The 13,001-nt window shown below is 40.7% G+C and overlaps 1 protein-coding gene across 1 annotated transcript in view; it reads left to right on the top strand.

Moving 5' to 3' along the window:
* Positions 1–4,319: 4,319 nt before the first annotated feature.
* Positions 4,320–13,001, top strand: part of STX12 (syntaxin 12) — a 32,798-nt gene continuing 24,116 nt past the window's right edge. The window contains exon 1 of the mRNA XM_028512128.1: positions 4,320–4,583. Within this exon, the coding sequence (XP_028367929.1) occupies positions 4,466–4,583 (118 nt within the window). The 5' untranslated portion in view covers positions 4,320–4,465. The remainder of the gene's footprint in view (positions 4,584–13,001) is intronic.

Here is a 13,001-nt window from a genome sequence, read left to right on the forward strand (position 1 = left end):
TGCTAATAGGGATTTTCATGTCCATCAGAGAATAAGCTCATTTTCTTCCGTGATTTTTATTTATCCATTGTAAGTACTTGCTTCATTATAAGTACTGTGCTAGGCAGTGAAGATACAGCAGTGAGGAAAATCAACAGTTACTGCCCTCATGGGGCTTCCATTTCATGGAATATTGGGCACTGCCATTGTTTCTTGGTTTTATATTCATCATGATTATTTAAAATTATATATAGGATGAATTTAAATTTTTTAAAAAATTTTTACATATTTTTAGGGAGAGGGGAAGAGAGGGAGAAAGAGAGGGTGAGAAACATCAATGTGTGAGGGAAACATCAATCATTTGCCTTCGCAAGCCCCCAGCTGAGGATCTGGCCCACAGCCCAGGCATGTGCCCTGACCAGGAATCAAACCACCAACCTTTTGGTTCTCAGGCTGGTGCTCAGTTCGATGAGCCACACCAGCCAGGGCAAGATGAATTTTAATAAGGTATGAGCGAGAGGTTTTTGAGATGCCATCTCAAGAAGGTGAGGAAGGTATTAGTTTGAAACCTTGGTGCTAATAGTTTAATAACAGGTATTGTCACTGTCACATCCTGGTCATACTATTTTATAGACTCAATGCCAACTTATTTTCTCTAAATAAATGAAGATAGTTTTATTTTGTAGGTGCTATGGTCTCAATGTTTGTGTTCTCCACAAAATTCATATATTGAAATCCTAATCCCCAAACATGGTAGGGTTAGGAGATGGGGCCTTTGGGAGGTGCTTAGGCTCTGCCCTCGTGAATGGAACTAGTGCTGCTTCCGACCCACCTTCCACTGCATGAGGACACAGCCGGAAGGTGCTAGCTGTGAACTAGAAAGAGGGCCCTTATCGTAAGATAATACATGCTGGCACCTTGGTCTTTAGACTCTCCAGCCTCCATAACTGGGAGAAATTTCTGTTGTTTATAAGTCCCCCAGTTTGTGACATTTTGTTATAGCAGCCCAAACAGAGTAAGACAGTGGGCTTTGACCACCTTTATTGTGTGAATTATCTTTATGTCTTTATTCAGTCTTATACATTTATTTAGCAATAAAAAGTACCAAACCACTGATACATACAACATTGTAAACCTCAAAAACATCATGTTAGTCCTGGCTAACTGTGGCCTCAGTGGACTGAGCGCCAGCCTGTGAACCAAAAGGTTGCTGGTTCAATTCCCAGTTGGGGCATGTGTCTGGGTTGTGGGCCAGGTCCCCAGTTGGCACATGAGAGGCAACCACACGTTGATGTTTCTCTCTCTCCCTTTCTCCCCTCTGTCTAAAATAAATTCAAAAATCTTTAAAAAACATGTTAATTGAAACAAACCAAACACTGAAGAATACATAAGATATGATTTCATCACTATGAAGTCCAAAAACTGGCAAAACTAATGTGTAGTGATAAAAATCAGATAGTGATTTCTGTGGATAAGTGGAATTGATTAGAAAGGAGCTTGGCTCAAGGAAACTTTCTGGGGTAATGATAAAAGTTCTATATCTTGGTTTGGGTGGTGGTAACATGAGTATATACAAGTGTCAAAATTTGTTGAACACAATATCTGTGCATTATATTGTATGTCAATTATAACAATAACACTTAATATAGAGAAGCAAATCCTAAAAATGCTACTATGGACATTCCTATACTTGGTTTTTGGAACACATATGTGTGCATATCTTTTGAGTATATAATTAGGAGTAGAATTGCTGGGTCATAGAATATGTATGAAACACAGCTCTGATACTTAATAGCTGTATGACTTCGGGCAAGTACCCAGAACCTCTAGAGAACGTGGATTTGCTTATCTGTTACCAAGGAGCTAATCTCATCTTGATGGGTGCCAACCGTGAAAACTGTTTTTGTCAGTTAACAAAAGGACATAAAGCTAAGAAACCTTATTCTCTAAAATCAGATTTTAGAAAAGTTGCTAATTGAAGTATCAGTAAGAATGGAATATTCCACTCTCGCCTGGAGGATCTGAGTTACTTTGACAGAGAGCAGCAGCCTCAATTTCCAACCCAGGTGCAAAGCTTCAGATAAGGGGTTTCCAGATACAACATTCCACATTTATCTTCGCCTTGTAGTTTCCAAGGAAACAGGACCTCCAGTCTCTTTATCATCTCAGGCCTGATGAGAATCCCTTTACAAACAGCCTGGTGTGCTTTGAGGCTATATCAAAACACCATTTCTTTGAAATTTTACCCACACTCCATCTTTTCCCCAATCCTAGAATAAGTATCTCTGCCCGTGCTTGGTGTGATGCTCCATGACTCCTCTGGTGTGCCATCTGCCTTACAGCCTTCAGTTAATAAAACTAAGTTTGTCAGACCACAGGTGGTCTTTACCACATGGGCTTTATGTTGGGGATTACGGATAAAAGTTTGTAAAATTTGTTCGCATTGGCTAGGTAGGCATTTAAGAAATGCTAGTGATTTTTTATTATTCATGTACAAATTTGAGAAATGTTCATTTAACATCTAGTATTTGCAAGGCACAAATGTATTGTTAAGAAGGGATAGGACAAGATAGCACAGGATACAGATGGATAACCACTATTTATTTTAAATGAAAAAACCACCACTGTATCTTCAGTTGCTAGGAGAAAAATACCTTTACTGAGTTTGAGCTTCACTTTGCAGAGACCAATGTAAATGAAAATATTCTCAAGACTATTTTACAGTTTTAAGACTATTTTACAGTTGGAAAGCACAATTTACATGATTTGCTATGACATAAAACTATGGATTCTAAGAAATGGTAGGGTTTTAACCAGAGTGAGAGCCCCCAAATGTTACCTGTTCCTTTCTATAGAGAAAGAAATGCTCTTATAAATGCTCCAACAAAAAAAATAGAGATAGACTAGCTTACAAAAACTACGGATGAATGCAGGCTCATTCACCCACTGGGGGTCCCCTCCCACAAGCAGCTTCTTCCTCTCTTTGCCATTCCCCAGAGATCGCAAAGCAGGCTAGGGTGGGCTGGTGTGGAGAACACAGGAAGCAAACACCGCGATTCCCCTTCACTTCCCCGTATCTTGATCTCTCAAACCCAAATCCTACCCTTGTCTTTCCATTTATCATAAGCTCCCAAAATGCAGTCTTCTTTGGGAACATTGAGGACATACACTCCAAATGACTTAAGAAAATGATTTAAAATCATTTGAGGGTATATCTTGGTTTGGGATATAAACGAAGATGCCATTTGCCAGGGATTTTAAATGAAGAATGAATTTGGGAACATGCAGGTGCGTTTTAGGAAAGTAGTGCGATGACAATGAAGCTAGTTTAGTATTTGGGTTTTGCAGTCAAATCTCATGACAACAAATTAACCTGTGGTCTTCATTTTCTCAGTTGTAAAGGAAAAACAGTAATGCTTACTTTGTTCAGTTACTTTATGTCATTGAAACGATCGCGATAGCCAGGTGGTGAAAGACAAATACCATGTGATCTCACCTTTAACAGGAATCTAATCAACAAAACAAACAAACAAGCAAAATATATCCAAAGACTCTGAAATTGAGAACAGGCTGGCAGTGACCAGAGGGGACTGGGGAGGGAGGGAATTTCAGGGGGAAAGGGGAAAGGTTTGCAGGAACAAGTATAAAGGACATATGGACAATAAAAAGGGGGGTGTGGAAACAGGAGGGAGGTGGGAAGAGCTGGGGCGGGGGTGGGCTGGGATTGGGGTAAAAGGCAGAAAAACTGTACTTGAACAACAATTAAAAAGAAGAAAAATTTAAAGTATCGATGTTTACTATCTATCCTGAAGGTAAAAACATGGTTACAACATGGTCCCTTGCTGTGAAAGAGCTTATGAACAACTGTATTGCAGTGACAATTCACACATAGTACGTGCTCGATAAATTATTATCATATCATTTTGATTAGAAAGGGGTGGGAGGAGAAATGAAAGCGGTTTGTAAACCATAAAAGTACTCCCCAAACACTAACAAAGCCAAAGGATGGAAGTAGAGTGAGGAATTTCAGGAGTCTGGTTAAAGATCTGAGTTTCAACATTGTCGAATATTCCCATATTTGAGCCTGAATTCTCAGAATAGAACATGTTAGGGCTGAGATCATCTGGCTAATCGAAAATTCCTGCCTTCTGTCACCGTGCCCTGGCGAGAAACTGTACCGCCAGCTACATCAACTCATCCAATCCCAGCTCCAACCGTGTGACGCCACCACTCCGACGCGCATCCGCCCCGCCCAGAGCGTCCAGTCTCTAAGCTACTGTTCCCGACATTAGTTCTGGCTGCGCAGGCGCACAGTACAGCAGGGCGGGGCGAACGCGTGCGCATTGCGAGGGGGCGGGGCTAATGCGCACGCAGCCTCAATTCCTTCCCCGCCCTTTCTCTTCCCGGTTTCCCAGTCTGCGGTCCTGTTTGGTGGCTGCTTCCGGTGGGACCGCCGAACAGGGCGAGTCTGTTTCAGCTCCTCGTTATGTCTTACGGTCCCTTAGACATGTACCGGAACCCGGGGACCTCGGGGTCCCAGCTTCGGGACTTCAGCAGCATCATCCAGACATGCAGCGGCAATATACAGCGGATCAGCCAAGCCAGTAAGCCGGGGGACAGAGCTGGGGTGCGAGGGGCGTCCCAGGGACAGGCCTGGGTGAAGCTGCCGCGACGCGGAGCCCGTCTCGGGCTGCGGCCAAGGCCTCACCTGAAGACCTGTCGGGCTTTCCATTCTGGGGGTGGGCGAGCTGTCATCTCCGAGTCTTGTCAGGCCCAGGCTTCTCGAGGGTCCCGAGCCCCAGCTGGAAGGAAGCTTGAGTCTCTCCTTAAGAGTTATGCCCTCATGATGTTGGGGCCAAAACATCAGTCCTGACAGCCCCAGGGTGGGAGTATGTGTGTGTGTGTCACCTCGAGATCCGTGAGTTGATTTGGTGCAGTGGTCAGCCGAGTATTTTCCTGTCATCGCCTCCCCCGCGCCACCGCCCCCCACCTCTCTTTCCTGTTTGGCTAGTTTGCATCGGTAGTTGTTTAGTGATGTAGACATTAGGTTTACGTTCTGCTCAGCTCTGGCTCCTTGGGAATCAGCAGCTTTCAATTAAGGGAAGTGGAGAGGGCGTGTGTTTGGGTGACTTAAAAAACAGTTCTTCCTTTAATGAACTTGGAAACCAGATACAATGACTTGTATTTGAGAGATGAGATAACTTCCGTTTTAACGAAGAGAATTCACCGTAAACATTTCAATTCACATTATTCTGTCTTTTGTAGCAAAAGATTTGCACATATCTTTGTATTTCAAGTCGATGAAACTTTTGTTTTCCTTTACTATTGACTGACTCTTGAACAAATCTGATACACAGAGAAACTCAGGGACTTGAGTAAGACAGACATGGTAGGGCTGGTGGTGGATTTCAGAAGGTCATTGTCTTAAAACTTCACCCCCACAAGTACAGTAGTGTCAGTGAGGCCAGCTGAATGAGTCAAATATAGGCTATTTCTTGTGCCTGGGAATCAGCTCAGCCTTATAAACAGGAGAGCAGCAGCAACTTTACTTGGAAAAATGGTGATCATCATCCTTGTTGTTTGTTATTGTGTGTTTTGTAAGCTTGGCCATACTGTTAATAGGCAGAACTAGTTGGTCCTGAGCACAGTTATTTTCAGTATTTTTAAAGAACAGAGTATCATTTTGCTTTTAAATTTAAGTACAACATGTAGAATTTGAGAAGTGGGAAGTTTCTGATGGGAAGGGATTGAGACTGGGTGATTCAAAAGTGGAAAGAAGAGTATGTGGTCTGTTTAATCCAGAAATAAAAAAAAAATTAATATGACCTCTGGCTAGGAAATATAGCAGTACTTTGTGTTCTGTTTTCTCTCTGTGAGGGAGCTGTAATACAAGTTAGATTTAAAAAGTCTGGTTCAAAGCCAAAAGTTTTCTGTTGAGACTAAATTTAATCTTAATATGTCTTTGTGAAATCATTCTACATAATATTTGAGTATCAGGCAATGTGATAAGTACTGTGGGAACTGGCATGGATTCTTTCGAAAGGGTTCCTGTGGAGGACATAATCGATACAGAAAGTCGAAAGGGATCAGTGCTATAGAAGAGATATAAATAACATTATTTAGGTGTTCAGGGGAGAGTGAGATCATTTTCAGTCAGGAAGGGTCAAGGAAGGCATTATGGCATTTGAGCTAGTTCTGGAAAGATGGCAGGAAGAGTTTGAACTTTTGACGATAAAAAATGGAAGGGTATTCCAGGAAGGGATACAATGAACAAGGTATTGTAGCGGGAAAGCATAGGATATATATAGAAAAGTAGAGTGATTTGCTTTGGCCAGAGTGGTGGCCTCCACAAAGTAGTGGAAAATAGGGTTGGAAAGGTAAGTTGGAACCCAAATAGGAAGATCTTTAAGTGCTAAACTGGGGGGCAGGGGAGGGTTGGATTTAATTCTTTAGGAATATGTAGATATAGATGTTGTAGATGTATGAATATGTTGAATTGGAAGGGAGACACTGCAGTCAGAAAGGAAGGAAATGTTAGGAGAGGCTTCTTTGGTGATAGAATTGATAAGATTTAAGCTTGGGAATTGGGCTCAAGGGACATTGGAGTCAGCCATTAATTACACTAATAACTAACATTTGGGTACATACTGTGTGCCAGGCAGTATGAAAAATCCTTTTTTAAAAAATATATAATCCTTATTATATTTTTTCCATTACCATTTAGTTCCCTTGTACCCCCTCCCCCTGAAAAATTCTTTACATGCATTATCTTAATTTTATAACAACCCTGTAATTACCAGTATTATTTTAATTTTGTAGATTAGGAAACATGCTGAGAAAGATAAATAATTACCCAGCTAACATGGCAACCTGAATCTGAAATCAGGTCTGTTTCTTATGATCAGCAATTAGCCTTTTTATAATTTTTAATTAATATTACAGTTTTATAGCAGTTAACACTTCAAGTTACAAGTGACTTTTTAACTCTGCATAGGAAACTATGGGGAGTACCTGAGGCTGCTGACCTTCGTCTTCTTGTGATGTGCCTCCCTCCCTGCTAGACTGTTAGTGTCTTTGAAGCATGGGATGTGACTTGATTCATCTTTATATTTATTTCTAGTACTGTTCTCACTCCCAAGCATGTGATAGATTCGCTCATTTACTGTTCAACAAATATTCTTTTAGCGCCTGCTCCATGCCGGGGATGGAGTGATGAACAAGAAAGACAAAATCCCTTCACTGATAATGTGTGTATGTGTGCGTGCGTGCGTGTGTGTGCGTACAAGTGTATGTATACACATATATAAATAATATTGAATAATAAGTGCTATGAAGCAAAAGCAGTACAAGGGAATAGAGAATGGGGGGGGGTGTGCTATTTGAGATAAGTTGGTCAAGGAGGGCCTCTCCGAGGAGGTGACATTTGAGTAGACACCTGAATTAAGTGAGGGCGAGAGCCCTGCGAATACTGGGGAAGGCATTCTAGGCAGAGGGAATAGCAAGAGCAAAGCTCTTGTGTGTTCAAATAGCAAGGAGGCTAGTGTGGCTTAATTGCAGTTAGAGAAGAGAGCATAAGGTCAGGGAAGTAGCTAGGGGTCATATCACGTAGGGTCTTGATGCTTGATAAATTGTATGTAGTAGATTTGAATGAATGAGGTTTTTCTGCCATCCTGGAACTCTTGCTGCATTCTCCTTGTACTATGTAGTACCTGCCACATCTTACTGACCCTAGGCAATAAGAATTAGAATTCTTCCTTTGGGATTGTTTGGTGAGGAATTGGGAATTTGAAATTGGTATGGTGACACTGTGTCTACCCAGTTAGTACTGTCAGGCTAGTGCCTGTCCCCCAAACCTCTCTAAGCCATGGCTGTCATAGCTAAGTGCACATTCTGAACATGAGCCGAGAGATGTATACCCATATCTATCCAACCCTGCAAGAACCTGTACCCATTGGAAATATGAGAGAATAGCTGTCTTTTTTCCTTACCTGTTTAGTGACAGACATGTGTTTGCAATAGCTGAGCATATCAGCCTGAAATATGGCAGGTCACTGCATGGGTTGTTATAGGTACAGCTAAGGTTCATTGCTCGGTACAAAGAGTTGTTATCAGTTATGTGTCTGGTGCAGAGGGAAACTGCTTGACTCTGCCTGTTGTGGAGTGAAAGGTCTGAGCAAGTATTTGCTGAGGCAAAATAGGAAAAAAACCTAATAGCCTCCAAGTTAACTCTGAAGAAATTGAAGAACAGCATTTCTGGTTTTTGTTTTAATTTCGATTTTGAGGATATGTTTATGAAAGCTGGGGACAGTGAAACAAGGAAAGGCCTAGGATAGAAGATGCCACAGGATTGAGCCTAGGGTGCTTTGGCTCCCTACAGATGTTCTGGGGAAGAATGAGCCCAGGCGGGGCTGCGGTCAGTTCACTGGAAGGTCAGAGAAAAGGGGCCTTCAGGGCAGATTCAGAGGGTTAGCCCGGACAAGCTGTTGCTGCGCTTTGCTGCTCTGGTTGCAAGTCTTGTGGGGGCCCTTAGAATTTAGGAAAAAGAAAATTCACTCAAAAAGGAGATTCAAATGGGCATGCCCCAAGGAGGGCATGCAATAACAGCATTTCTGTTATTTAATGTTGCTAATTTATTGATACTATTTTGTTTACTAAAAAAACAAAGAGCAGTTGAACTTTTAAAACTGATTATCAAGAAATCCTGTAGGTTTTTTCAAAGTTATTTTCACATTTTCCTCTTGCCTTTTATTCATTGCCACCCGCTTAAGTTTTCATGATCTCAACGTGTGTATTCCAACAGCATACTCCCAGTGCCCCTGTTCCCATTCTAGTTCATCCTGATAATGCCATCAGCAGTACGTCTGAGGTCCTGTTTTGTTATCCACTCACCTCCCGAAGAGCCTACAGTGGTTCTGCGTTGTTTGCTCTATCAGATCTTAACATTCTACCTTGCTTTTATCCTCTCTGTCATCTTAACCCAAATTAACCGTATTTTCTACTTCTCTTCACTCTTTGCTGTAGGCAGACTTGCTTTCTTAACATCCCTAAACACTGTCATTTGCTGGTTCTGTTCTTCCTTTCTGTAATGTCTTTCCCTACCTCATTAGCTATCCAAATTATATAGTTCTTTGAGTTATACTTAAATCCTGCTGCCTATAACTAAGCCTCCCTTTGCTTTTTAAAAAAGATTTTTTAAATTTATTTATTTTTAGAGGGAGGAGAAAGAAGGGAGAAAGAGAGGGAGAGAAACATCAATGTGTGGTTGTCTCTTGTGTGTCCTTCACTGGGGACCTGGCCTGCAACCCAGGCATGTGCCCAGACTGGGAATTGAACTGGCAACCCTTTGGTTCGCAGGCTGACACTCAATCCACTGAGCCACACCAGCCAGGGCCTTCTTTGCTTTTGACAGTGAAGTCAGAAAGTATGGGCTTTAGGGGTCAGTAGATCTGTTACTGAGTCCCTGTTCTCTGTGCACTGTTAACCTTGAACAGGTTATTTCCCCTTTTTCTCTGTTACCCCTTCTGTCAAATGAACAGAATTATCAAAATGGGTTGTTTGAAAGAGCCTAGTATAGTGCCTATCAAATAGTAGCCACTCAGTAAATGGTGGTAGTATTGGTTGAGTTCCCTGTCCTAATATAGTGTAGTGGTTAGGTGAGCAGGCTCAAGAGTCAGACTACCTGGGTTTGAACCCTAGACCTGCTTTTTACTACCTGTGTAACATATTGCTTTACCCCTCTATTTCTCAATATTCTCATCTATTAAATGGAGTTAATATTTATTTCTTAGGGTTGTGGGGATTAAATGAGGTAATTGATGTATTTAAAACAGTGCCTGCAACATAGTGTTTAGGAAATATTAACTATCATTTTTTTCTTTGAATTTGCATGCAGTTTTTCACAGTTTAACACTTATATTCTGTATTCTCTAATTAATTTATGTAGTTTGACCTTGTCATTCCAACTAGAGACATCGCTATTAGTTTTGTGGGAATAGAGAGACCATGCATTGTGTTTCTCTTTAGTTGGCTACAGTGCCTGGCGCGGCAGTGGATGTGTAGTTGGCATTCAGTATGTACTTAATTGATTTTATCATTGCTAAGTACATTTTACTTGGTCTTGCATTTGATAATAATAGCTATCCTTAATTGAGTCCTTTCTGCGCCACTGTCCTAAATTTAGATTCATATTATCTCTCATCCTCACAACCACCACAGGAGACTTCTCTTGTTATTCTCATTTTTAGGGTGAGGAAACTGAGGCACAGAGGAGTGGAGCATTTTGCTCAAGATCAAAAAGCTAGGAAGTGGTGGAACCAGGAATAACAACACATAGGCGGTTGTGATTCAGAATCTGTACTCTTTTTTTAAAAAAAGATTTTATTTATGTACTTTAAGAGAGAGGGAAAAGGAGGGAGAAAGAGGGGGAGAGAGACATCATTATGTGGTTGCCTCTCATGCACCCCCTACTGGGGGCCTGTCCTGCAACCCAGGTACAAGCCCTGACTGGGAATCAAACCAGCGACCCTTTGGTTTGAAGACTGGCACTCAATCTACTGAGCCACACCAGCCAGGGCCAGAATTCTGTACTCTTAACCATTACATATTCTGTCATATGTTAGGTGGAAGATTATACCTTTAATAATTAGTACTCATGTTCAGTTTAGTTTGGAGCTTTACTGTTGTAATACAGTGGTTAATTTATATAAGTCAGGTCATTTTCATTGAAGCTGTGTGAAAACAGTGTAAACCTAATTTTCAGAATAAGACACAGTGATATCATTGTCATAATCACCTCAGGCTAACATTTTCTTTAATGTAAATAATGTGGGTTTTTTTGTTGAAATATATATATACTGAATTAGAGCATTAGATGTCAAATGAAGAGAATTTTTTTTTCTACCTGTGATAGTACTTGCTTTCACTATGACTAGACTTTGATTTGGATTAAAGTTCATTTGGAGATTCAGATTCTGCTTAAAACTCAGCTAAAAGAACATAAAGAGTATTCAATTTAGAGTAGTTCCTAGGTGGACATTAGCTGTAATGTACAATAAATTGATTTTCTTTGTAGTCTTTTAAAAGTTTCAGCCAGGACATGCTTTTAAAAATGAAAAGTCACCCTGGCTGTTGTGGCTCAGTGGATTGAGCGCTGGCCTATAGACTGAAAGGTTGTCGGTTCAGTTCCCAGTCAGGGCACATGCTTGGGTTGTGGGCCAGGTCCCTGGCTGGGGGCATGCAGGGGGCAACTGATTGATGTTTCTCTCCCTCTCTAAAAATAAACAAGCCTTAAAAAAATGAAATTCAGTGATAGGAGAAATTGAAGCCCTATTTTAAATTGGCCATCTCAGATCACTGGCCATCTGAATAAAGCACCCATAAAGATTAAAGAAAAAAAAATTTGCTTATGTGGAACTGAATGATTATCTTTATATTTGACCTGGTCATCTGGGTTCCAGGATTATGTAGCATTTCCTTTTTTTTTTTTTTATTGTTGTTAAATACAACTGTCTGCCTTTTCCCTCCACCTCTCCCTCCCATCCCTTATGTAGCATTTTATAGAAGATACCTATTTTCATCCAGAATGTTGCAACAAATTTACTAGAATGCTTAGAAAAAAGTTTTCTCAGTAAACAAGTTAAACAGAAAACTCTATTTTAGATTCAATCCATTTTGATAAAAATCTTTCCCAATAGTATCACTTTACTTTTTGACATTTTAAATCCATTCAAGTGAAAATTGAGTATATATGTACTCTATTTTTTATGTGTGCTTTAGGTTTATTAAGGGATACAGTTCTTGGATATAAAATAAATGGGTCATTGAGACACTATTTTTGAATAAATCCCAGATGTTGGTAGTTATGGAGGGCAGTGTGCAAAAAATTCTGCGGCTTTGGGTTCCAATAAACTCCTGTTCTTATAATTTGAAATTTGGGGTATCTAATACCTGGTGTTGATGGAAACTTTTAGGAAAATACCTTAATAATGAGGAGCTTAGAAGGAGTTGGTGGAGGCTTAGATTAAGTCTGGTGCTTAGCTAGCAAACAATCCTGTAAAGTCTCCCTACCCCACACGTCCCCGGCCCGGCGCCCTCCCTGCTACACACACCGCAAATTCAGGTAATCTCAACAAAAGAAGTAAAAAACAAACCAGATGAAAAAAGTTCTCAAATGAGAATATAGAAATAACAGCTGGTTTTTCATGGATTTTTCCCATATTCTATAAAATCCCCATTGCTCTCTAGGATATTTAGTAAGTTTTGATAGATGATTCATAACTTGATACTTTGACATATCTCTATACTTTCTAAGGAGAATGCTCTACTTTATAAAGACAGTCAGTAAAATGAAATGTGTCCCTGAACTTTTGTAAGCTCTACCTTTTTGTGACATCCATGTAGTCAACCAGTGATTTTCTAGAGGGGTGTTTGTGGTTATGCAAATACAAGAATGAGTAGAATGTGGTCCCTGCTCTCCAGAGGCATGTAGGCAGCCCAGTCCCGTCGGTGCACAGGTGGAGCCTCTCTAAGCCAAACTGGGGCTTGCTAAAACATTCCTTGGTTACACAGCATCATTCTGAGACCAGAGCTTCTTTGTTATTATTGAAATTTAGCATTGAGCAGTGGTGGTAGTACTTAGAGATCATTTCGTCCTCATAGAGTTGTAAAGATTTAATAAGAAAAATCTACCCACACAAATAGAAAATACTATGACAAATAGTAAGTATTCAATATATGGTAGTTAAACCTGAGTATCATATACAGTCCTTACAAAGAGACCCAGCAACATGAAATGACTTGAATGGTGCCACACACCTAGGTAGTGGTCAGGTCTGGTTTAGAGTTCTGGTCTCATTGCCAGCTCATGCTCATTCACATCTTGAAAGCAAGTGTCATGATATAAAAGGGAGGCTAACTCAGTTAATCAGTAATTACTTATATACCCACCGAGTGCCTGGCGCACTGCTGGACTCTGGTGCGGATCCAGGAATATTGTCAAAGGTGGGAGGAAGTTGGGGAGGGAG

This window comes from Phyllostomus discolor, chromosome 5 (genome assembly GCF_004126475.2).
Source record: "Phyllostomus discolor isolate MPI-MPIP mPhyDis1 chromosome 5, mPhyDis1.pri.v3, whole genome shotgun sequence".
In the NCBI taxonomy this organism is placed as follows: Eukaryota; Metazoa; Chordata; class Mammalia; order Chiroptera; family Phyllostomidae; genus Phyllostomus; species Phyllostomus discolor.